Source organism: Haemorhous mexicanus, chromosome 22 (genome assembly GCF_027477595.1).
Source record: "Haemorhous mexicanus isolate bHaeMex1 chromosome 22, bHaeMex1.pri, whole genome shotgun sequence".
Lineage (NCBI taxonomy): Eukaryota > Metazoa > Chordata > Aves > Passeriformes > Fringillidae > Haemorhous > Haemorhous mexicanus.
Genome location: NC_082362.1, coordinates 8,717,319 through 8,743,248, shown reverse-complemented (window position 1 = coordinate 8,743,248; position 25,930 = coordinate 8,717,319). Strand labels below are relative to the sequence as shown.

Here is a 25,930-nt window from a genome sequence, read left to right as displayed (position 1 = left end):
GCTGCATTTTGGGAACTGTTGCATTTTCCTGTTGCAGTTCCACCTGGCAGGCAGTGGCCACCTGGGCTACCTGGCCTCCCTGCCAATCATTGGGGACAGAGATGTGGTGCAGGCTGATGATGAGCCAGCATTTTCTTACCCCGTGGGACCCTACATGATCATGACCAAGTAAGTGGAATTCAAGAGGTTTTTTAGCCCCTCTTTGTGTCTGTTGCAACCACACAGCAAATTGTTGTAGCAGTGCTTTGTTTGGGTGATTTCCTGTGTTTGGTGTGTGTTTATTCCCTGCTTGCACCTTGTTTGCTGCTGTTCATTGATTAATTCTGAGTCAGACTCGTGGCTGAGAGGCCAAAAACAGCCCACAAGCAATATTAACCCAATTAGGGTTTGTTAATGTTTCAGTATTTCAGTATTGATCTTTTTTTTTGTGGTGGGAAATACGTTTAGGGTTGCACAGATTGTGTTGTTCAGCATTTAATCCTTGTGAATCTTTGTCCAGGATTTCCTCTGCATAACCTGGGCTGAAATGAGAGTTGCAAGGGCAGGCTGAGCATTCATTTAACAATCTTGTAATTATTACAATAATGTGGTGTTTTCTAATTACTGTGTGTTAAGGAAGTGGTTTTTGTGCCTCAGTTGACAAATTGGTGATTGAATCTCCCCAAAACTCTGATTTGTGTCACTGATGGCCTCTGGTGAAGGGAATTCCTTGTGGAAAGGGTGGGATTTTGGGCAGTGAACCTTTCCTGCTCCATCAGCCCTTCAGCAGGACGAGTTCATTGTCAGTTTAGAAGAGCAAAATTTGAATTCCTGACAGCGGGAGGCAGCACCAGAGCACCACAAAAAAAAAATTATTGGTTAGAATTTTCTTGGTAAGAATCACAAAATTCTTGGTAAATAACCACATAACTGGAAAAAAAAAAAAAAAAAAGAGGAAAAACAGTGCTGGAAGCAGTGGTCCAAATTGCTGCTGTTCTTTGCAGCCTGATGTGGGGAGGCAGCAGGGTGACAGTGAAGGAGCTGAGCTTCCAGCCCCAGCAGAACAGCTGGAAACTGCGCCTGGCTGACCTGCTCCTGGCAGAGCAGCAGCACAGCAGGTGGGACAGGGGCTGCCCTGGGGCTCCCTGGGGTGGGGTTTACCTGGGGGGATGGGATTTACCTGGGGGAATGGGATTTACCTCAGGGGAATGGGATTTACCTCAGGGGAATGGGATTTACCTCAGGGAAAAATGGGATTTACCTGAGGGAATGGGAATTACCTGGGGGAATGGGATTTACCTCAGGGGAATGGGAATTACCTGGGAGGAATTAAATTTACCTTGGGGAAATAAAATTTACCTTGGGGGAATGGGATTTACCTGGGAAGAGTGGGATTTCTCTTGGGGAATGGGATTTATCTAAGGAAGAATGGAATTTACCTGGGGGGAATGGGATGACCTAGGGAAGAATGGGATTTACCTGGGTGAATGGGATTTACCTTGTGGGGAATGGGATTTACCTAAGGAAAAATGGTATTTACCTGGGGGGAATGGGATTTCCCTAAGGAAGAATGGGATTTCCCTAAGGAGGAGTGGGATTTCCCTTAGGAAGAATGGGATTTCCCTAAGGAGGAATGGGATTTCCCTTAGGAAGAATGGGATTTACCTAAGGAAGAATGGGATTTACCTAAGGAAGAATGGGATTTATCTAAGAATGGGATTTACCTAAGCAAAAATGGGATTTACCTAAGGAGGAATGGGATTTCCCTAAGGAAGAATGGGATTTACCTAAGGAAGAATGGGAGTTATCTAAGAATGGGATTTACCTAAGGAAGAATGGGATTTACCTAAAGAAGAATGGGATTTACCTAAGGAAGAATGGGATTTATCTAAGGAAGAATGGGATTTCCCTAAGGAAGAATGGGATTTATCTAAGAATGGGATTTACCTAAGGAAGAATGAGATTTATCTAAAGAAGAATGGGATTTACCTAAGGAAGAATGGGATTTATCTAAGGAAGAATGGGATTTATCTAAGAATGAGATTTATCTAAGGAAGAATGGGATTTATCTAAGGAAGAATGGGATTTACCTCTCAGCACTGTTACCCTGAGGTTGCACATCTTCCCCAGATCAGAAATACAATTTCCTTCCCACTCCTGATCTTTGAAAATCGACTATTTCAGTTAAAAAATTACATTTACACTGAAATACATTCCAACATCTGTGTTCTATGGACAAAAGCACTCAGCAGGGCAGGACTTCCCTTCCTCTCATCTCAGATTTGTTTTGTAAATTTGATTTTTCCCCTCCTTGTGCAGCAAACTCCGCCACCCCCACTTGCTGCAGCTGATGTCTGTCTGTCTGTCCTGTGACCTGGAGAGAACTCGTTTGGTCTATGAGAGGGTTCACTTTGGCTCTCTCTACAGCATCCTCCATGAAAGGGTAACTGCAGTGCTTGGATTTTAAATAATAATTCATCCGAAGTTTAGTGACTAACATCTTTCCTTGAGAAGATAAAATCCTCTGAGTTTCTGGTTCTTTTGCTTATTCTTCAAATCAGTGACAAATTTGAATTAATTTTTAAATAATATTAAATTTAATCAATATTTTTAAATAAATTAATCCATTTAAAAATTTGAATAATTTTTTAAATTTAAAGTTCATCAAGTAAAAATAGAATCAATTTTTTTGAATTGAAAAAAATAAAATTTAAGATTAAAAAAAAGAATAATAAAGTTAAATTTAACCAATTAAAAATTTTAATATATTTTTAAAAATTGAAAAATTTTAATTTAAGATTTAAAAAAATAAATTTTTTAAAATATTAGATTTAATCAGTTAAAAAATTTAATCCATTTTTAAAACTGAAAAAAATTAAATTTAAAATTTAAAAAATAAAAAAAATTATTCAATTTAAAAAAAAAATCAATTAAGAAAAATTTAAATCTGTGTTTTATTGATGTCATTTGATCTTTTTCTCCTCTTATTAAGGCGTTGTTACTTGCTTTAGCATCCAGAACAAAAAATAAATTCCCTTTTTCCTCCAATAAATTTCCCTTGCTGCCTTCTCCACCCAATCCCACCCACAAGAACCAGCCCTGACTTTCTCCCAGCTGCAGTTCAGGCTCCTGCCATGCAGCTCTGGTGCATTTGGGGTTGTTTTTGCAGCGAGCAGAGTTCCCAGTGCTGCAGACAGAGACCCTGCTGCACATCCTGCTGCAGATCCTGGACGCGCTGCGCTTCCTGCACTGCCGCGGCTTCCTGCACCGCGCCCTCTCCTCCTTGGCCATCCAGGTCGTGTCCTCGGGGGAGGGCAAGCTCTGCAACCTGGAGCACATGGTAGAGAGGTGAGGAGCTGCTCAGGGCTGCTCTGAAATGGGGGAACCCAGGAAATCCCTCTGGAAATTCCTCTGGCTGCGCTGGAGGGCTCCAGCCCCTGCCTGGGGGGCTCAGAGCACAGAGCCCAACACCCCCCTGTGCCTTTGATTTAGCCCTTGGATAAAAACAATTACCAGCCTTTAGATGAGGAATTACATATAAAGAGTTACATATAAGTCAAGAGAGTTTGAGTAGAATAATAGTTGGTCACAGGGTGAAAAATAGATTTTTGGGGTTTTTAGAACGGGGGTTCAGGAGGCACCAGGGCTTTCTGCACCACTCCCTCTCCTCCTTGGCCATCCAGATCGTGTCCTCAAGGGAGGGCAAGCTCTGCAACCTGGAGCACATGGTAGAGAGGTGAGGAACTTCTCAGGGCTGCTCTGAAATGGGGGAACCCAGGAAATCCCTCTGGAAATTCCTCTGGCTGCGCTGGAGGGCTCAGAGACCTTGGCACAGAGCCCAACACCCCTCTGTGCCTTTGATTTAGCCCTTGGAAAGAACAATTACCAACCTTTAGATGAGGAATTACATATAAAGAGTTACATATAAGTCAAGAGAGTTTGAGTAGAAGAATAGTTAGTTGGTCATGGGGTGAAAAATAGAGTTTTGGGGTTTTTAGAACTGGGGTTCAGGAGGCACCAGGGCTTCCTGCACCACTCCCTCTCCTCCTTGGCCATCCAGATCGTGTCCTCAAGGGAGGGCAACTCTGCAACCTGGAACACATGATAGAGAGGTGAGGAACTTCTCAGGGATGCTCTGAAATGGGGGGGAGACATACAGCACCTCCTTAGACTGGTGGGAATTAAGTGCCACCAGTCAGATAAACAGGATTTTTTTTCATCTCAGTATTACTGAAATGATCCCCTAGACACGTGGGAAAATAAAAATTTTTTACAGGCTTCCTGTGTTTTGTTCGTGGTCAGAGGTAAAGGGTTGTTTGGAAAGCTCCTGTTGGGAAAAGTTCTGCTTTTTTTTTAGGGTTCTATCTATCTATCTATCTAATATAGTTATAGCTATAGTTATATTTTATTTATATTTAGATTTTATTTCTAATTTTATTTATATTTAATTTATATATTTATTTATATTTTATTAAAAAAATTTTATTTTAGGGTTTTTTTTTTTATTGTAAAGTCCTTAAAGGAGATGTTGCTTTCCTCAGAAAATCTTTGCCGAAAGACATTTACTGCACATTTCTATTTATTATTATTATTAATAATAATAATAATAATAATAATATTAATATTAATATTATATTTTTAAAAAAAATTTATTATTTTAGGGTTTTTTTACTGTAAAGTCCTTAAAGGAGATGTTGCTTTCCCCAGAAAATCTTTGCCAAAAGACATTTCCTGCACATTTCTATTTGCATTTACTGCACATATCAATAATAATAATAATAATAATAATAATAATAATAATAATAATAATAATAATAATAATAATAATAACTGTTAATATTGTATTTTATTTATATTTTATTTTTTTATTATTTTTGGGGTTTTTTACTGTAAAGTCCTTAAAGGAGGTGTTGCTTTCCTCAGAAAATCTTTGCCAAAAGACATTTACTGCACATTTCTATTTATTATTATTATTATTAATAATAATAATGCTACTATTGATATTATATTTTATTTTAAATTTTTATTATTTTAGGGTTTTTATTGTAAAGTCCTTAAAGGACTTTCCCCAGAAAATCATTGCCAAAAGACATTTCCTGCACATTTCTATTCGCAGAAATACCCTGAACCTCTTATGCCTCAAACTAAAAGCTGTAGCACACTCAGGTGTTTAATTCCTGAATACAGCCCTTGCAGCTGAGTGTGCTGGGTGTCCTCATTTCCATTTTCCCCCCTTTTTTGCAGCAAGGACAGTGGGGAGCACAGTGACCTGACCCGAGTGCCTGTGCCCTCCCAGCTGTTCCGCTGGAGCTCCCCTGAGATCATCCTGGGCAAGGCTGGCACAGCCAGGTCAGACGTGTACAGCTTCTGTGCAGTGCTGCAGGAGGCCCTGACAGGTCAGTGCCCTCCTTGGGGCTGGCAGAAAACATAAACCAGCCAAAATTTAAAAAAAAAAAAACCACCAGAAAATAAACTGAATAAATGAACCAGGCAAAACCTCCAAATATTAACAATAACTGAGATTATTGCAAAATGTGATCAGAAAACTTAAAATTGTGTGGCTGAGGGATGAAATTCACAGGGGATGTAGGAGAAATAAAGTGTTTTTCTGCTGTTTATTTTTCTTCTTCTTACCAGCACAGCAAAACATTCAATTAAGTCTTTTCACTGTTCAAAACAAGCTGGTGCAGCTTTTGTGTTTTTGATCTGTGTGATAACTTAGAGATAAGTTAATGTTGCTGTGTTATTGTAGCTGTTGTTACAGATGATGGCTGCTCTGCATTCACTTTGACTCTTCTGACAGTGAAACAATTACCTAAAAATGAATCCCAGTGAAGGATCCAGAGCAGGGTTGTTTGCAGTGTCACTCTCCTCGGGGTATTTCTGTCAGCTGCCTTGAAAGCACTGTTGGAATAAGACAGGGAGGAGATGCCAGTGCTTGTTTTTAATTGTAAAATAGGGAATGGACAGGGATTAATGTGATCTTTTATTTTATTACATTTTATTTTATCACTTTTTTTTTATTACATCAGGGAATGATGTGATTTTTTTAAAAATTAACATGAAAGGTTAACTGGTGACATGAAATCTGCACTTGTGTCTTGCAGAGAGCCTTCCCTGGAAAGGTGTGGAAGACTCAGCTGTAAAGCAGCTGATCCTTTCAGGGCAGCAGCTGGAAGCAGATGTCAGGCTCCCCCTGCTCTATTATGATGTTGTCAAGTCAGGGCTGGAACCCAAACCAAGGAACCGCTCCATGAAGCTCCAGGATATTCAATATGTCCTGAAAAATGACCTGAAGGTGATTAAAATCAACTACAATTTTGATATGCCCTTCAGATTCTGCTTCAGTCTAGAGGAAGAGATCCAGCACTCCGTGTTCTGCTCAGGGAGCTGAACCTCCTCAGAAGAGCAGAGCTCAGAGACACAGAACTGACAAATACAATTTTATTTTATTCCTTTTGTTTTGTTTTACAGGACTTGGTTAAATCTGAAAGTGGAATACCCAAAGCCCAGAGATCTGCTGTTGCAGATGTGAACATCTGCTGGGCATCAGCTTTTAGCTTCCAGAAGAGAACAGTGGAGCTCCAGGAAAAAGAGATCAGCAAGGCTGGTGAGTTCCCTGGGGCAGGATGTCCTTGGTGTGTTCCTCCCAGCAGCCTGACAGGAATCATTAAAATGGGAGCACTCACAGGTTTTATGATGTAGGTTGAAGATGGGAAGCAGTTGGGTTTGGATTTTAGCTGCCACCTGAAGTAGATTCAGGGTTCTAAATCTGTTTTGCTCAGGCAGAGTTTTCAGCAGAGGTGTCAAAAGCTGCTCCTGGAATTTCTGAATTCCCAAAATTCTCTCCTCAACGTGCAAAAGCAGCAGGGCTGTTGGGTTTCTGGAGAAATGATTCCATGTTTCCAACTGCATTTTTCAGGTGGCTTTTCTGCCCCCAAGGACTCTGTTTTCCCCAAGGAGAGCAGTGCTGTGGTGCTGCAGGAGGCAGCAGCCAGTGCAGAGCCCCCTGAGCAGAACAGGAGCCTCAGTGTCTGCTCTGAACCTCAGCCAGGAGCTTCTCCCTCCAGTGAGAGCGACGTGGATGGGAGCCTGTGCAGCTTTGAGATGAATGAAATGCTGGCCAGTTACCCAGAAGGTCCCCAGGAGTTCCTGGAAGGAGGACCTGGGTCAGGCCAGGCTCTGAAGGATGCAGGAAGGCAGCAGGAGCAGGAGCAGAGCCAGTGGGAGGCTGAGGAGGAAGGGGAATCCTCAGGGTCCAGCACGGGCTTCACTGGAGAGGAGGAGGAGGAGGAGGAGGAGGACAAAGAGGAAGAGGAGGAGGTGGAAGAAGAGGAAAAGGTGAGAGAATCCTCGTGGCTGTCCCAGGTGAGAGGAGATGCTGGCAGGAGGCTGAGCAGCCCCTCGCAGAGCGAGCAGCACATCAGCAAATGTGTCCTGAACCTCAAGATCATGCAGAGCATGCTGCAGCAGGCTGGGCATTCCCTGAGCAGGACAGAGGAGAAGCTGGACAGGCTGAAGGCCCTGGCAAAGCAGAGGAGGCTGCTCCAGGAGGTCAGGATGAATCTGCTTCCCAAGGGAAGTTCTCAGGGAAGACACCGGGATGGGTCTGATGCTGCTTCCCAAAACACCATTCAGGCTCTTTCTGGAGTTGATATTTTTTTACACCAGGCTGTGGCTCCACCATCCAGGGACTACATTCCACCTCCAACAACGTGTCAGGCACTAGGCACAGACAGCTTCCAGGCTGCTCCCAAGGCAGCCAAGGACAGAGAGGCAGTTCAGAGTGAGAAGTGGAAGAGCAAAATTGCAGGCAGCCATGGTGATCTGGGCTGCAGCCTGGGCAGAGGGCTGGATGAAGTGAGCCTGAACCAGGAGGTAAAGTGCTGAGCAGGGCCTGGTTAGCATTTCTGTGATCCTTAGCAGGGATGGGTGGTGTCCAGGAGGAGGGATGAATCTGTCCTTTAAAATGTGCTCTAACTACAGGAATGGAGGCAGCTCAGCAGTGCACTTGCATTATTTCCTCTTTCTCTCCAGTCCTCCCAGGACAGCACTGATCCAGGGGCTCAGGGTGGGCTTCAAATCCAAATCCTGCACTGAAATGGAGATGGGAATCTCAGGGAAAAGGCCAGTGGAGAAATATTTCTGTTTGTGCTGAGGCCTAAGCTCCCTGTTGTTGGGAAGGGCTTCTGGATCACTTTAATTATAAAGTACATGGACCAAAGAGAAAGAGAAATTCAAGGGCATCTCTCCTGTCAGGATAATCTTGAGTCCTTCAGGTCCACTCGTCCCCCTGGAAGTTCCATGTTTTCATTGCCTGCCTGCGCCTGAAACCTGCCATAAATCCAGGGCAGAGCTTTTGCTGGAGTTGTCATCCTTTGTCCTGAGCAGAGCAGCTAAAATCAAACTCAGGGATTAAAATTAAAGTTGGTGCTGTCCTGTTCTGAGGCTGCATCCCAGCCAGCTCAGGCAGTAATTAGCAGTAATTAGCAGAGTGCCCAGTGTGTGCTGAATCATGGCTTGTTGGACTCCTTTCAGCATTTCCTCCCACACATGTCTGCAAGAAGCCAGAAAAAGTTCAACTTGCAGTGCCAGAGAGGAGCTGATTCACATCCTGCAGCAAGAAGGGAGGAGGAGAAGTGGTGAGTTTTGATCTTATTCATCCAAGAGTTAATTCTGACAGATTCCTCTGGAGAGAGAGGCACATCAGGATCAAGGCTGGCATTAAATGTTCCTCGGGAAGGCAAAAGCCATCTGTGCAGAGAGGAGCCTGCTGTGAGTCATTGTCAGCTGCAGAGCTGCTGTGACAGGGCACTTTGTGTTAAAGAGTGCTGTTAAAAATGATTTCACATGCCTCTGGGATGGAGGTCAGCGCTCCAAAATGTACCAGGGCCTGAGGAGAGCAGTCTGGGGAGGTGTTAATGAGGGTGGTTCTCCTCTCTGGGCACAGCCTCCTTCCATTCCCAGCAGAAATGATTTTTAATGTCATCTCTCTGTGGGTTTAAGCAGGAATGGAAAGCACATGTTGAAATTAGCTGGCAAAACTTGTGCAGATTCATGTTGGAAAGAGGGGGACAGGCACTTCTTTCAACGTTTGGTCAAATCAAGAAAACTGCTGCAGTTTTTAAATAATTCCATTTTTAAATTAATCCATGGTCCCTTTGGATCAGAAAGACCAGTTGGTTGAAAGTTACAACAGAAATATTCCATGGTCAGTGAACTGGGAGTGAACTCTGGTGGGAGAATCATTGTCCAGGTGTGAAATTGGGATCCCCTCAATCCAACAATCCCCACATCTCCCAGGGTGTGGGAGAATCATTGCCAAGGGGTGAAATTGGGATCCCCTCAATCCAACAATCCCCACACCTCCAGGGTGTGGGAGAATCATTGTCCAGGTGTGAAATTAGGATCCCCTCAATCCAACAATCCCCACGTCTCCCAGGGTGTGGGAGGATCATTGTCCAGGTGTGAAATTGGGATCCCCTCAATCCAACAGTCCCCACACCTCCAGGGTGTGGGAGAATCATAGTCCAGGTGTGAAATTGGGATCCCCTCAATCCAACAATCCCCACACCTCCAGGGTGTGGGAGAATCATTGTCCAGGTGTGAAATTGGGATCCCCTCAATCCAACAATCCCCACACCTCCAGGGTGTGGGAGGATCATTGTCCAGGTGTGAAATTGGATCCCCTTAATCCAACAATCCCCACATCTCCAGGGTGTGGCTTTGGAGCTGCAGCATCTGGAGGCAGCTGACAGCTCTGAGCTGCAGCGTTGGGTGTACAGCTTGTCTGGTTCATCTGGAATAAACCTCAATAATTATCTGTGCTTTCCAAGCTCCTGGCAGCTCAATCTGCTGGTTCTGCTGGGTTGTGAAAAGGCTGAGAGGCACACGTGCTCTAATTGATGTTAAAACAACTTGGAGCCTTTTCCTGGCTGGGGAATACTTGACACAATATGCTCAGGCTCTAAAATAGTTTGTGCATTTCATAATCATTTCTTGCAGGTGCCATTCAAAACCAAGGGTGGAATTCTGCAGCCAAAAAAGCAGTGAGAAGAGGAAGGTGATGGAGTCAGGATGGAGGAGTGAGTAAACCAGTGTTAAATCAGTGTTAAACCAGTGTTAAATCAGTGTTAAATCAGCATTAATGTCAGAAATCTTGCTCAGCACAGGAGGAAAGGTCCCTGTGCCTTAATTGCTGAAGCTCTGTCAGTTTTTGGAGGGAATCCAAGTGAGTGGGATCCTGTGTCTTGCACATTCTGGGCATAAAATAATCCCAGGCAGGTTGAGGTGGTTTGGTTTCTGGAGCTGAAAGGATTTCTAGCCTGGTTTTGGGCAGTGTGAGCATTCAGGAAGGGCAGTGCCCAGTGGATGGCAGCACGGGCCTGGAGAATAGAGAATCCAACCAACAAATCCTGTTCCTGTAGAGACTTGTCCATGGCAATTTGTGCAGGTTTTCAGCTTTATTTAAAATAAAAGGAAGTGTTTAGCTCTTTCCAGGACAAAGGCTGTGGTTCTGCCAGCTCTAACCTGAGCATATCCAAGTCTGCAGGCACAGGGAAACACAGGGGATGCTTTGAAGGTCCAGATTCTGGGGTGTGAAGTGGTAATTTTGGGGTTTTCTGTGCAGCTGAAGTCAAGCAGATGGCCAGAAGAGTGGCCTCAGGTCAGCTGGGGCTCAGCTGTCCCTGCCCTGCCAGTGAGTGCACGTCTGAGAGTGAAGCAGAAAGTGTCAAGGAAGCCCCCCAGGAGGTGCCAGCTGGAGCCCCCAGGAGTCAGGAGCAGCAGGGCTGTGGGTGGCAGCCAGGTGAGGCTGCTGAGCCCTGGGACAGCGAGGACAGAAGTGACTCTGGGGACAGTGACCTGGAGCCTGCCCCCAGGACTTCCACAGGTGAGGCTGGGACACAAAATGCTCTGTTCTCTTTTTGTCCCCTTCCATTTCCAATCTGATCTCAGCTTCTGTGATTTTTTTTTTTTAATTTTTACAAGTTTTGTCCATTTTATCTTGCAGAGCTTTGCCCTCAGAGCAAATCATTCACTCCCTGATGGGCATAAATAGAGATAAGATGAGTAGTAGGTGTTAATAGGTGGAGGGGATGAGCTTGGAGACCTTCATCATCACTGATTAATGTTATCAGCACGAGAAACCCAAAGTTCTCAGACCCCTGAGAGTGCTATCACACTTTTATTTCTTCCAGTCTCACCACACAGCTGCTTTCTCTGCAGCAGCTCAGTGGGTAAAGCTTTTCAAAAAGTTCTGGACAAAGGAACAGGGCAAGGTTCCCCTGCTTAGATTAATTAACGAGGTGAGCATTTAAATGTCATTATTTCTCCGTGTTCCTGGCAGACAATTAGTGCCACTGGCTGCTCTCATTGATATTCCAGCAGTGCCTCAGATCACTCACTTCACAGCTCTTTTTTTAATCTATTTTTTTTTTTTTTTATTTTTGCTTAATGATTTTGTTCCATTCTGACATCGTAGGGAGGAGCTGCCAGTCCCCAGCACCAGATGAGCAAGCAGAGTCTGGAAAATCCCTTCCTAAGAGTTCAGCCCTTCCTCAGCAAGCTGAGAATCTCTCTAGAGTATGTACAGAAATCCAGGGAGTTTAGTTGCAGCTGCTTGTCCATGGGAAAGTTTAGCCTGAGCTGATCTGAGTAACAATTCCCTCCTCCTTCCTCCTTTCTTTTTTGGTTATTTTGTTTTACAAACCACCAAGGTAATGCAAGGAGCAGGAGGTGGGTTGAAAATCAGGGAATAATTAAATAGAATTTCATAGTTTCAGTGGTATTTATTGGCTGAAATGTGTTTTTTATTAATAGAGAGGGGGACCATCTCAGGTGATGATGTCTTTCACAGGGACATTCAAGGGAATTGCATTGTTCCCCTAATTCACCTCCTGATGTGACTGAAGAATTCTTCACTCCTGATTATTTCCTTCCTCCTGCTCTGGAGGGAAGGTCAGAACCAGAGGTAAAAATAACATTTTTTGGACATAAGTTACCCAACATGTGGTTTAATTGTGCTCCCATTTGATTTGAAGAGAGCTGTGGGAAATGGGAGATTTTTTTTTTTTTCCATTATTATTCTTTTCTTTCAAAGTAGTACCTGCAAATAAAGATTTAGGTAAGAGGTAGCAAATTAATCTTCATTAACTTCTGGAAGATACAAAACTTTTCTGTTTTACTGCTAAATTAATCTTCATTAACTTCTGGAAGATACAAAACTTTTCTGTTTTACGGCTAAATCCAGTCTGGGCTGTTTGAGAAAAGTTTCTCTCTCCACTCCCATCATCCTGGGAGGGTTGTCTCTGTCAAAAATGGAATTAATTTCTCTTTTTCCCCTTTTCAGACCTCAGATGCTGAGGGCAAAGCAGAAGATGTTTGTGCAGGATTTTTACAGAAACCACCTGCAGATGCAGCATCAGCAGCTCAGGCTCCAGGTAAATGTCCTTTTCCTTGAAGCACTTCTGAGGCAGGGACAGGGAGCTGTTGCATTGATGTTTTTGCCAGCAGCTCTCCTGTCACAAGGCTCCATTCTTCAGGCTCAATTGGTCTCTTATTCCTCTCATTCCAAAATTATTATTTCTGGGGGAGTTCAGGACATTGAGGATTTTGGGTTGGGCATTGCAGTGCCTGAAATCCTTTCAGATGCAGTGTTTATGTGCTTGCTGTGTTTCAGTTAAAAAGCCAAAACAAAAACTTGTTTGAAAACCTTTTTATTTTTACCCTGGGGCGAAGTTTAATCTTTTTATGCAACTTGCTGTGGTGCTGGAAACTGAATTAGAGTTTGTATTTACACATTAATATTCTCATTGCTGGGAAGATCTTGGGCTTAAACCCAGTGAGAGCTGACAGAGTGTGTGTGCAGAATAATGGAAGAATCTTTGTTTCCTAACTCTGTTGTCTCTTTTAGCTCAAATCTCTAAATGTTGTGATATTCCCCAGTGCTTCAGTGCCTGTCTGGCAGCTGGGCCACGTTTATGAAAATGCATCTTTAAAACACATTTGTCTCTCCATAACAACAAAGGTCACAAGAACTCAGACACACCAAAAAAAATATTAATAAAGTCACAATTTCCTGTTCAATGAGTTGGGTTGTTTTCTTTTGTGCTTGCAAAAGCCAATAACAGGGAACATTTGTTATTTGTATTCAGGAGGAAAAATCCTCTTCTGCAGCACACCACCACAGGGCTGTGGCAGTAACAAGCTGGGAGTGAATCAGCTGAGCCAAATGCCTGGAGCCAGGTAGAAAAACTCATTTTCATTGTTCCTTCAGGCATAAATTAGCTTTTAAAGTGTGCTCTCTTCATTAATTCTGCTTATATATCTAATATTCAAATGAGATGCCAGTGGTGGTTTTTAATGATTATCTACATAGCTCAGCTCCTTGCTAAGAAAATACAAAAAGGGATTTTCACAGGTCTCAAGGGATTTTGTCTTTTGCAGAGTTTGGTGGGTTTTTTTTTTTTTTTTTGCCTTAATGAGGGAGCTAAAATAAGGGGAAAAATAAAAAGCCATGTACATATCACAGTTCCTTTTCCACTGATAAACCACAGCCTGAAACAGAGCAGAGATAATTCAAATTAAAGCTTCAGTCATCTGCTTGAATTCTGCTTGTGGAGCTGAAGTGCCATGAAGATCCTGCCTCTCCCAGCCCCGTGGGATCAGCCCAGGAATGTTCACTGGATCCTGCCTGGGGGGAACATCACATTTGGCACTCTCTGAAACCTTGGAGGTTTGGCTGGCTGCTCTGAAAAACAGGAGGGTTTTTGTCCCCCCCTGTGAAATTTTATATTTTATAGTATTAAATTTTATATTATTAAATTTATATGATTAAAATTTTATATTTTACCTGCATGGTAAAATTTTACCAGGAGTTGGCTGTGACTGCCAGGGCTCCTCCCCAACCAGGAGCTGAGGGAGGCACCAGCATGGAAATCACTTGGCTTTAGGATAAAAAAAAGAAGTTTTTTGGTTGTTCCTTTCACTTAGGAACTTTTGGCAGCAGGACAGAGGGGATGTTGCTCTCTGAGCATCTGCCCAATCCTCTTTGACCTTGTCACAACCTGAGCCAGGTCAGGAGATGGTGAAACAATGGAGTGGTGTTTATTCCTAGGTTTTAATTTAATTTATTTCATTTTATTGATTTCACCTAATTTTATTCATTTCACTGAATTATTTTATTCATTTCACTTTTGTCCTGAAGCTGCAAATGTCAGTTAGAAGTTTTCACAAATACCTAATCTGTTAAAAATGACATTTTTCACGTCATTTTCAGTCTCCACCTTCGAAGGTTTTAAGCAAAAAGTGTTTATGAGCTGCAGTCTACCTCAGAGAGAAGGCAGTGCTTAAACTTCCTGAAGGAAAGGAAACCACATTTCTCTATTCCCATCATTTTCTGAGGGTGAATGTGACCTTTCCTCCCTCATTTCAGTGTGGATGCAGCACAAGAAGCGACGCTGTGGGAGCAGCCACAGGAAGAATGCCAAGAAAAAGATGTGTAAGAGCCACATTGGATAGCAAAACTTCAGCAAATTGGCCATAAACTACAAAATTTTGTCAAGGGAGATGGGACAGACCAAGAGAAAACCCCCCCAGAGCACTGAGAGAGTGTTTTCCTGTGAAAAGTTGTGAGATTGGTGTAAAAGAGTTGTCCTTAGCTGGGAATATTTTCATTTTCAGAAGGAATTAACTTGGTGTTCATCTGGGTGTGCTTTTTCCCATGGAAGTGTGAGGATTCCTGGTTTCTCCTCTCCATATGGCACAGGGAAATAAAATCACTTTAAAGAGCAAATCGTTCCTGTGGAGCCAAATAAATTTTATGACAGAAATAGTCCTGTGATTTTCAGGGGGAAAAAAAAAATCAGCAGAGCATGTTTGTGATTCAGCTAATGAGGTTAATTTATATTTACAGCTAATGGTGATTTGCATAAAATTACTGATTTACAGGAGGTGCCTTTGAGGATGGCGGAATCCAGGGTGTATCTCCCCAAAATTTGATCAATTTGGATTTAATTTTTTCACTTGGAGATGTGACTGCCTTCAGCAGTCTCACTTTATCAGAGTCATTCTTTTAAATGCTCCCAAGGCCTACATTTAGTCTTAATTAATGGCTCATTAATTTCTCTTAACCCTTGAGTTTTTCCCTTGCCTTTGGGGATTTTTTTCTACCTTTTGGTTCATTTTGGAGTTCCTGCCCTTTCTGGAAGCAGCTTCCTGAGCTGGTTTTGTAGGAGGATTATTTAACACATCCTGGAAAGGAAGGGGAAGCAAATAATTAACCTTTTCTGCCTCTTTAACTTCCCTGAGGATGGTGATTTTGGGCCTCCCAAGATTCCTGTGGGAAGTTTCAGAGGGAACATCTCCCTCCATTCCAGCGAACGAGATAAGGCTGCACGAAATTAAAATTTCAGGACCCTGAAAATAGCAGGATCTGGTGATTCACAGGTGCAGGGAGTGGCTGTTCTAACTGTCAGAACATCTCTCAATAATTCAGATCAGTGGCAGACATTCAGGATTTGTCCAGCATCCCCTGTGAGCAGAACTTCCAGAGGGGTGTGGAGTGTAAAACACCTCGGCTGAGCCACGCTCCCACCAGTGTCAGCACCCCCCTGAGCTCAGGTAATGCAGGGAGGGGGAAAAAGAGGATTCACAGGGGGTTATTTCTCCTCTCTGGGCCAGCCAGGCCTTTGTGCCAGGGTTTTTTAATGTAAAAATCACCAAGGTGAATGGTGGACTCCATTTCTCTGTGCAGAAATGTCAGGCTTGCACAGGAAATGCTCTTGTTGATGTTGTTGGGAATCTCAGTGCCCAAAGACATAGAATTAAAGGAGAATTTACAGGAACTCAGCTGAAAAAGTCACTGCCTGAAAGGTCTCTGGCAGCCTTCATAAATCAGAAATTAAGTCATTTAAATCTGAAGTGATACATGTGGATTTTAGCGTTTTAAAGGCAATTTAACAGGCACTCAGTATGTTTATAACAAGTTAAATAACATGAGAAATGTTTGTTGAGCTGGAGTGCTAAAGAGTAATGAATTAACATTTGCTCTGTGCTTCATTAATTTGGTGTAAGACACAGGCTGGAATTTCTCAGTTGGCAGAGTTTTGGAACTCCTGGCTTATCAGTTTGGTCTTTTATGGGTAGAGTTTCTTGTGCAGGTGCCTGTTCCCTTTAAATTTTTTTTCTGCTTCTGTTGAAATGTGCTACAGATACAAAAATTCCAAAAATAATTCTCCAGCTTTGCTGTCCTTACTTTTTTTTTCCCCTGTTTTTTTTTTAATTCTAGAGGAAAAATTTCCATTCGCCTTTGAGAAATACAAACAGTGCCATGAATTTTCTTCAGATTCTTCCTTTTGTGGCTCTCAAGAGACCTCCTCCACTGTGTTCAAGACTTTCACCACAGCCTGGGAAGGGGAGAGGAGCATGGAAATTCCAGTGGTGGCTCCAAGAGTTTGCCCGTTTGGACCAAAAGAACCTGTAAGTCAGGAGATAACTTAGGCCAGGAGTTTCTTTAAATATTCTTTTTAATCTTCCTTAAAAATATTTTTGACAATCCTTTTATTAAAAAGAAATAAAAGCAGAGGAATGCTTGTAGGTCTTTGTGAGTGTTTTGGAGTCGTGGCAGAAGTCCTGATTGATTTCAGGCATTGATTGCACAAAGATTTGGGTTCCCCTTGCTGGGGAATGTTGGCCTCTCTCCAAGTGGCTCTTCCCCGCCCTCCATCCCTTCCTGGCTGTCGGGAATTTCCACTTCCCAGCCTTTGGAATCCTGGATTTGGGCTGGAATTCGGAATGGACTGGGGAAAAGGAAAAATCTGGACCAAATTTCACCTGGAGTCTGGAATGGACTCTGCAAAAAATGAAAATACGGACTGGATTCTGGAGTACGGAATGGACTGGGCAAAAGGGACAACCCGGACTGGACTTTAGCCAGAGTCTGGAATGGACTTGGCAGATGGGAAAACCTGGAATGGACACAGTCTGGAATGGACTCAGCAACAGAAAAAACCTGGACCGGATTTCACCCAGAGTCTGGAATGGATTCGGCAAAAGCAAAAACCTGGGTCAGATTTTGGGCAGAGTCTGGGAGGGACTCGGCAAAAGGGAAAACTTGGACTGGATTGTGGCTGGAGTTCCAATGGACTTGGCCAAAGGGAAAACCTGGACCAGATTCTGGCCAGAGTCTGGAATGGACTCAGCAAAAGGGAAAACCCAGACCAGATTTTGCCTGGATCCGGAATGGACTCTGCAGAAGGTGGTTTGAATGAGCCCTTTGTTCAGAGCTCTTTTCTCCTTTTTCTGCACATTAAATGTGCCCAATCTCGTCGGCTTTGTTCAAACCCCTCCCTCTGGAGTGCAGAGTTTCCAAGGTGGCTGCAGCCATTTCCACTGATCCTTTTGGCACCGAAGGTGTTCCTGAGCCCCAGCATGTGACATTGTTTGCAGGGGTCTCAGGATGAGGAAGAGACAAAAAAGTTGACTTCATCTTCAGAAGGCTTGGTTCATTATTTTATGATATACATTATGTTAAAACTATGCTAAAAGAATAGAAGAAAGGATTTCATCAGAAGGCTTCTAAGAATAGAAAAGGAATGAACAACAAAGTTTGTCTCTGACTGAGACAGTTTGGACACGTGGACTGGGATTGGCCATTGATTAGAAACAAAGATGAGACCAATCCCAGATCCACCTGCTGCATCCCACAGCAGCAGATAAGAATTGTTTGCAGTTTGTTCCTGAGGCCTCTCAGCTTCTCAGGACTTACATCCTAAGGAAAGGATTTTCCATAGAGCATGTCGGTGACAACAGCGTTATCTCAAATTGCCTTTGCAGACAGTTTTGTATAAAACAGTTGCCTTTTCACCTTTCTTATTATTTCCACTGCTGGGACTGTGGTTCAGAGCTGGAATCAGAGTTTGTTCATTGTGCAGCTGACCTGGCACAGGCAGGTCTGTGTCGTGCTGCTCCAGTGCCAGAGCACTTGGAATTCGTTAAATTCATTTCCAGGGCAGAGTTGCCCTGAGTGGCTCTGCTGATGCTGTCACTTCATGTCCACAATCTTATTCTAGAATTAAGTGCATGTTGCCACTTTGAGGGCAGTGGGGATTTGCCTCTGGTTACAAATTTTTAATTTTGGGGGGAGCTCTTCTGATGAACAGATGTGCCTGGCTTTAATAAGAAGAAATCTTGGAACTGTCCAGTCAGAAAATTCCCATCCAATTGCCTGTTCAGAGTGTTGAAATAAAGATTATGTAGCTGATGATATCTCACAGCTAAAATAGGACTGCACAAGTTTTGACCCATCAGTCTTACTCTATTTTCATATTCTGAACTGATTGAAAACCTAATTTAAAATTTAATGGTCAGCTCAGGCTTTAATTGAAGGTTCTACCTAAATTTTAGATTTAGGATGTTGAAGATCAGCAGTTTTTCAGTTTAACTTCTTGTATTTAATTCTGTTTGATCTCACACAGGTTGGGTTGCCACCAGTTGCTTCATCCCTGAGGAACACCAGGCAGGCACCTGGTAAGTCTTTTATCCCAGCCCCAGCCCAAATAAATTGTTCAATAAACAGAGAAATGGATTTGAAAGGAAATTCAGCAGTCTATGAATTATTTTTCCTTTTTTTTCCCCATCTTTTTTTGCTCCTGGATGTCTCTTTTTAGAGGGATAAATAGCTAAGCACTCAAGCATGTACTGCTGGTGCTAATTAGGTTATGGATTTTGTGTTTGCACCTGCACACTAAGAACTCTGACCTGTAAATCAACCTCTGTTTGAAGTGTAAATATTACTGGCCTCAGATTTCTGATACACCAGTGAGAGCTGGATGTGCAAGTCTGGCTGGAAATGATTTTTCCATTATGGAATTATTGAGGGGAATTTGATAAAATATGAATGAGCCAGGCTCGTGCAGGGTGTTAAATGAAATATGTAAGCAAGATGCTATCAGAGTGCAAGCCTATGTCACAGTTATTAAGGATTAATCACTGCTAATTAACTGGAATGGTTTTTCCCCTCTGTCTCAGCACTCTCAGAGGCATCTCCCCCCTCCATTGATGAGCTGCCTCCCCCAGCCCAAGAGCTGCTGGATGAAATTGGTAAGAGGCACTTCACCCCAAACTGTGGGAGGCTTTCCAGCTGTGCTCAGTCAGGATTTCTCCCAAACCATTCACTGCCAGAATACACTAGAGCTTCCAAATTAGTTGCAGTCAATTATCAGGAAGATCAAGAGCTTAAATGATCAGCAGCTTAAATAACTGGCAGTTCTTGAAGCCTCTGCACTTCTCTGAGTGGTTTCCTTGCTGCTGCTGACAGCACTGAGTGCAGGTGGAGTTGAACACAGAGAGGAGTTTGATGTACACTGAATTTTTCAAAGGTGTCCTGGAGCAATTTGTGTTCCCTGCTAGAGGAGGCAGCTGCACCCCCCAGGTGTCTGTGCAGAGCTCAGTGATTTGCATTTCTTCTTGTGTTCACACACGTCTCCAGTCAGAAAGTGAAAAAACTCTGTGTGGTTTTCACTGGGAGGGTGTTGGGGAAGACTTTGCTTGGCTTATCCATCATTAAGCTCTTCCTAAATTAACACCAGACATTGGGATAATTAAAATGTCCAACCTGACTTTATTTCCTCATTCCCCAGAACAAAAACCTGTGGGGATTGGCATCATCAGTGATGCCATTCATGATGGTCAGGGGCAGCCTGTAGGTTAAAATAATTATAAAATGTAGAATTTAATTAATAAAATCATTGTATATTATATAAATAAAATCATTATATATTATATTATGTTATGTATGTTATGTTATGTTATATTATGTTTATTATTTATTATCTTATATTATGTTCTATTACATTGTATTATATTATAATATATAATAAACATAATATAATAATAAACATATAATATGTAATGAATATAATATAATATAATATAATATAATATAATATAATACAATATAATATAATATAATATAATATAATATAATATAATATAATATTATATTGTATTATATTATATTATATTATATTATATTATATTATATTATATTATATTATATTATATTATATTATATTATATTATATTATATTATATTATATTATATTATATTATATTTATTACATTATATTTATTATATTATTATAAAATAGTTATAAAATAGTTATGAAAATACTATATAAAATAATTAAAAATCATGTTAAGGTTTTCCTGTCGGGTTGGATGAATAAAGTTATTTGGTACTTTGGTGTACAGTCAGCCTAGAGCAATATGGAAATAATGCTGTTTTTAACAGAACACTTAAAGCAGCAAGATTCCATCACTCCAGACTTGGAAGGGATGGGATTGCCAGACTCCGGAGTGCAAGTGAATGGTTGGTTGCTAACAGTCCCAATGTGGAGATTAAAAATAGCAAATTCCTTTTGCCTTGCTGCAAGCTGCCTCTGCACCTCGTCCCTGGGTGTTCAGCTGTAACAATAAACTGCAATTTTTAGCCTGGTGCCCCCACCAGGGTTTGCTGCTTTTCCCTGTGTGTTCCCTGCAAGGTTCCTCCTGCTGGGGGAGGTTTGCAGGTCTAAGCAGGAGAAGGAATTCTCTGCTTGTGCTGTGTTCAGACACAGGTGACAACACCCACAGCAGCAGAGGTGCTGGGCAGGGGATGTCAAATCCCTTCAGTTCAGAATGATTCAGGTGATTCAGTTCAGAAAGTGGCCAGTGCACCCTACCTGTTAATGTTCCTAACGCTCCAGCAGGAAATAATGCCTCTGATTTCACAGAGGAAGAAAAGAGCTTCCACTGGGGTAATGAATATTGGATTTCCTGCTCTGTTACAAAGACAGCAGAGTGGTGAATCTTTGTGCTGCTGCAAATGCAAATGGTGCTAAGTGGGAATCATTTTTAGATGTACAACAAGTCGTGTCAGAGGAGCAGAAAACCTAAATGTTTATAGGCTGTGCTTTTTTTTTCCTCCTCCAGTGAGTCACAAAGTGAGCAGCAGTAAAAAAAAAAAAAAAAAAAGCAGACAAAAAAAGGCATAAGAAAAAAAAAAAGAAAGAGGCAGAACATGAGTGAAGTCTGTAAAAAGCTAAATGACACAGTCACTTGAGAATGATGCTGGCACATGTTTGGTTGTCCTACAGCTTTGTTAAATCTCTTCCTGAGGGATGGAAGTTCATTGGAGCTCCTTGTTTTTAGGGGGAGAGGACTGCAGCAGGCTGTTGCTGGCTGCTCAATCACTGTGGTTTTCTTGGATTTGCATAAAGCACAGCTATTTCAGACTCCCATTTTTTGTGGCAGCCTCGTGCTTATCACAGCCCAGCAGAAGGGGCTGAAATCTTCCCCATTAGCCCAAACCTAAGTTTAACCCCATCACCATGAATTCCCAGATGAGAAAATTCACCATGGGGTGCCTTTCTCAGCCCTAAGCCCAGCCCTAACCCTGATTTCTGTGGGGAACAGAAATTGTTGATAAATCTTTGAGGGGAAATCACTGGATTTTGATAAATAGGCAAACCAAGCTGCCATCCTCAGGTTTCCCTTGGATTTCTCTCCCATGTCTGGGATTGGAAGGGGAAAGATTAAAGATTCATTTCCAAATGCATTTTTCATTTCAGTGGGCAACAAAATGTGGAGTCCTGTGAATGTGGAAATGTGATGGAGTGAAATATTTATCTGGGCCTTGCTGCTGGCCACCTTTGGCTGCAGAAAATGGGAATTCATTCATCTGGTAGAAAATCAGGCCTGACTGAGGGAAGAGTGACTGAGAAGTGGGCAACTGGAAATTGCCCAAGTGCAGCAAAGAGAACAACATTTTAATGTCTTTATTTATCTTCCTTTGATACTAAAATCTTGCTGTTTATGTGAACAGCTCTTGCTCAAGTTAAAACGGAAAACAGAGAGTCAGGAAAAGAATCTGAGGGAAATGAGAAGACAAATCAGAGTTTATGGACTAAGGAGTCATTTAATCTAGCAGAGGATACAGAAAGGTATGAAAAAGGATGGGAAGGCATGTCTGGCTTTGAGTTACAAAGACTTGGAATTTTAACAAGATTCAATGCTTACAGAAAACTTTAAATCCCCTTATGACTGTTTTATTTGGAAATTTGCAGCATGACCCTTGTCACCATCACTTTGAAATCTTTTATTTAACAGGGCTCGCTCCAGTCTGGATGATGTTTTGGAAAGAATGCTCCATGCAGTTCCTGGAGATGAGGAGATCCAAGAAGAGCCTCAGGGACACACTCTTGGGTGAGCTGGTAATTTCTGTTTGTGTTCAAGGGTTTATTTGGTGTGCTGTGTACAGATCTGTGGAGGACTTTTCAGAAAATGGGCTGAGACTCCTTGGGGAGTCGAGTGCCAGGGAACTTGCCTGGAGACGTGAATGTGAACTCTCCTGCTAAATTGAGAGGGAAAAAAAATGTTTTGTTAATACAGCTTCCTGTAGGTGGAAAGCAAATACTTCAACAGCCCTGAAAGGCAGTGCTTGGTCTTCACAGAAATCAGAGATAATTTGACAGAATGGGGGAATTTTTTTGAGACAGAGAAAATGTGCATTAAGAGAACAGAGTCAGGAAAGCTCTTTATAAAGAAGAGTTTGTGAAAATGGTTGTGCTTTCCTGGCAGTATATTAGGAAATTTGAAGAACATGGCAGAAGTCATTTAAGCATCATTTTAAGGAAAATATTCATATCCCAAATAACTGTTTTTCTTCTGGGAACTAAAGATCAGAGCCCAGTAACTCTGAGCAGCTCCACGGTGAGTGCTCATAAGTCATCCCTGACTTCTGCCTCTCAAAGAACTTCAGACACTCTCATGTTTGGCATCAGAATTTTCTATTTCATCCTGTTAAAAAGGAAAAAATGAGGGTGATACACAAAACTCTGTCATTCAAGGGCTGCCAGCCTGCAGGACCCAGAAGATGCTGGAAGGAAGAATGAAGTAGAGGAGAGAGGAGCCTGGGCTGGAGGCAGAGCACCAGGAGGCTGTGCAGGGACTTCAGCAGGTGCCTTTGGTCTGTAGAGTTTGAAATGTCCCAAATCTCTGGTTACTTTTGGAAATATTGATGGTCATTTTAAAATGGAGAAGCCTGGGGGTGACACCCCAGTGCTTGTTATTGCACTACAATAACAAATTGTTACAGCAATGGCAGCTGTGCCCCTGTTTGCTGTCACAGCTCCACAGCTGAGCTGGGACTGGGCTTCAGGGGTGGAAATCAGGATTGGTTTCTGATTTTCTGATCCCACGAGGGTCCTGGGTGATGCACCAGGAGCAGGGACTGGGTTCTGATTCCAAATGGGGCCGAGTGAATCAAGCAGAGGAACCTGCAGCTCTTGATTCACTTGCTGTCTCTGTGTAGCTTTCATGTTCTGAGCTGAATTTCCCTGGTTTTTAGATGAGATCAAGGATCAGAAATCCCACCCTCAGCAGCAGGTGGCTCCAGCTCCACCCTTCAGGTGAGACTCTGTGAGTTAAACTGGAGTTGTGATAGAAATTTATTTGTGGCATGAGCTGCATTCCTGTTTTCCATGAAAAGGAGGCACTGTGAAATCCCATTCCCTTCATCTTGGACTTTACAGAAGAAAAAACAACTTCATAACCATTTTTTCCTCTTTTTTTTTTTTTTTGTCCCCTGCAGGAAAATTGTTTTGGATGAGAGCTCTCTGCATGATTAAAACACAGAGTGAATAAGTTCCACACATCACCTGCTTGCTGCTGCTTGCTGTCTGTGAATTACAGCCCTTTTTGGCCACATCAACACCTGTGAAGCTCAGATTTCCTTTAACAGCAGCAGCAAGTTCAGAGGAAAATCCAGTGCTCTGTGTTCAGATGTTTTGTACTGGTTTGATGCCCTTGTTGCACGCCCAGGCATTGCCAGGGTGCAGAAGTGAGCTGGTTTTTTTTTTACTGTCACATAAAACTGCTTTTCATTCTGCACGTGCACGTTTTCAGAAGCTAAAGAATTCCTTGCTCTGTTGCATTATGCAGTTTTCAGATTAAAGACAAAATGATTGTGATTCTGTGGGCTGCTGGTGCTGCTCAGGCACTGAAATGTTTCCATGCTGGAGTGTTGCAGCCCATGTAGTGTCTGTTTTTCCTTGCTCATTAAATTTAACAAGGTAATTTCTTGTTTTCTCTTTACTTAGTGCTTTTGTGATCTAGTGTTGAACTGATTTGACTGATTAAAGGGATTAATTGCTGTGCAAAAAAGCTAATGAGGAAAAGGCAGTGTTCTCCAGAGATTGCAAGTGCAGCAATATGTTCCCTGCCAGCATCAGACAAGAATGTGAAAAAAAAGTGGTTGTTCTGAAGATACCTGGTGTTTAATTCAACCACATTTTTAGTGGGCCTTGTCCAAAAAAAAAAACCCCACCAAGATCTCTGGATATAATTGAGTTTTGGTTGAGAATTTTGATGGGCACGGCAATTTCATATTGAACACTTTTTTGTGATAAATACTGTTCAAGGTGCAGGGTTGTCCTGTTCCCTGGGCTTTGAGCTGCTTTTGCACATCTGGGAGTGCCAAGTTTTCCATCTTCATTCCTTCCTTTGCAAGGAATGCTCCAATTCTGCACCTGTCCATTTGGTTTAACAACATTAATAAAAGTTTCCAAGGTTATCGTGCTGCCTTGTGGGTTTTTTCTGGCTTGGAGGTTCCTTTTTGGGGTTAAAGTTGGGGTTTTTCACTTGTTTTTAACATCATCAGGCCATGGTACAACCAGGCACTGATGGAGCTGCTCTAGGGAGGATCCTGCAGGGCTGGGGGAGCTTTCTGAGGAAAGATGAGAGAAAATAAAAATCTTTGATGTGTTTGTGCTGTGGTGGCAGTGACAGAGGCGCCTCAGGCCTAGCGCAGGCCTCGCCCCGGGCTGTGTGTTTTGGACACAATTCTGTCCAAAAAAAGGTGTGATATTTTCCAACCCAGCCTTGTACCAACCTGGATTCTCTGTGTGGGGTTCCTGTGCTGCAGGCAGGAGGATTTTTATTCCTGGCAGGAGCTGCTGGAACAAGATCCTGCAGCTCCCCGGGGCCTGCTCCCCACAGCCCCGGGGCTGTCACCGGGGAGGGAGGGGGACTGCAAAAAACTCAATTGCAAATCTGGATTTCGTGATCCTGTGCCTCATAACTGAGGGTCATTCCCTCTCACTTTGGGCAGTGTTTTTGTTGGGTTTCAGGCTTGTTTAATTAAATAAAAAAGTAGCCAGAGCCAAGTGGCAGCAGCAGTGTGGTGGAGAGCAGCACGGGAGTGTTTCCACAGGCACAGAATTATCCATCCCTGGGTGGATAACAACATGTGAAATCTCAGCTTCCTGCATTTCTTGTTCTATTTTATCTGTGGGACCAAATGGTGAGCAGGCTGTGAACAGTTTCCCTATCTTTTTTTAATCTTAATGTGGAGAATTTTGATTTCTGCTGGTGGAGGGCCTTTCGAGCAGCCCCACGGCCTGTCTGATCTCCTTATCAGGGACAGAACACAACTGAGATTTCAGTTTCTCAGCTGCTTGTGCTTCCCCAGATTTAAGTTTAGCACGGACTTGAATCATCCTGATAACACAAAACACGGGCACAAAAGCTGTGATTAACAGGAACAATTAAACAAGGACCAGTGCAAGACAGCAGAGGAGATCAGAGGGCCCATCTAATGCTGCTTTTCAGCTTCCCAGAGAATGAAAGCCCAATTAATTAAATTAAAACAGTGATACTGAGCTGCTCTAATTCCTCTCTGAGCCCTGTGAGCTGTTCTGCACAGCAGGAGAGAGGGAGGCTGAGACAGGGGTGGGGATGGGTGTCCTGACCCCCCACAACAGGTCATGGAGTCATGGAATGGTTTGGGTTGGAAAACACCATAAATATTATTTAATTCCACCCTTCTGCAACCTTCCACTAGCCCAGGTTGAATATTTCGTTCCTTTGGACTGGGCTGGTTTGGGGATTTTTGTTTTATTTTTGGTTTGAA

At 42.7% G+C, this 25,930-nt stretch overlaps 1 protein-coding gene across 22 annotated transcripts in view; it reads left to right on the top strand.

Annotated features, from left to right (window-relative positions):
• The window catches only part of TEX14 (testis expressed 14, intercellular bridge forming factor), a 39,548-nt gene extending 14,956 nt beyond the window's left edge, over positions 1-24,592 (top strand). For 2 of the 22 annotated variants that reach the window (XM_059865925.1, XM_059865923.1), the window contains 26 exons: positions 38-168; positions 984-1,097; positions 2,299-2,422; positions 3,149-3,327; positions 5,224-5,375; positions 6,087-6,277; positions 6,454-6,589; positions 6,902-7,857; positions 8,518-8,621; positions 9,985-10,064; positions 10,610-10,870; positions 11,462-11,562; positions 11,837-11,950; positions 12,329-12,419; positions 13,134-13,224; positions 14,414-14,479; positions 15,476-15,600; positions 16,268-16,458; positions 18,456-18,507; positions 19,009-19,080; positions 20,273-20,350; positions 21,845-21,962; positions 22,129-22,224; positions 22,869-22,987; positions 23,369-23,429; positions 23,612-24,592. In XM_059865925.1, coding sequence (XP_059721908.1) covers positions 38-168; positions 984-1,097; positions 2,299-2,422; positions 3,149-3,327; positions 5,224-5,375; positions 6,087-6,277; positions 6,454-6,589; positions 6,902-7,857; positions 8,518-8,621; positions 9,985-10,064; positions 10,610-10,870; positions 11,462-11,562; positions 11,837-11,950; positions 12,329-12,419; positions 13,134-13,224; positions 14,414-14,479; positions 15,476-15,600; positions 16,268-16,458; positions 18,456-18,507; positions 19,009-19,080; positions 20,273-20,350; positions 21,845-21,962; positions 22,129-22,224; positions 22,869-22,987; positions 23,369-23,429; positions 23,612-23,648 — 3,840 coding nt within the window. In that variant the 3' untranslated portion in view covers positions 23,649-24,592. Of the gene's footprint in view, positions 1-37; positions 169-983; positions 1,098-2,298; positions 2,423-3,148; positions 3,328-5,223; positions 5,376-6,086; positions 6,278-6,453; positions 6,590-6,901; positions 7,858-8,517; positions 8,622-9,984; positions 10,065-10,609; positions 10,871-11,461; positions 11,563-11,836; positions 11,951-12,328; positions 12,420-13,133; positions 13,225-14,413; positions 14,480-15,475; positions 15,601-16,267; positions 16,459-18,455; positions 18,508-19,008; positions 19,081-20,272; positions 20,351-21,844; positions 21,963-22,128; positions 22,225-22,868; positions 22,988-23,368; positions 23,431-23,611 lie in introns of those variants that run through there. The other 20 variants (XM_059865926.1, XM_059865924.1, XR_009489167.1 and 17 more) reach the window with 20 other exon arrangements.
• The last annotated feature ends 1,338 nt before the right edge of the window (positions 24,593-25,930 follow it).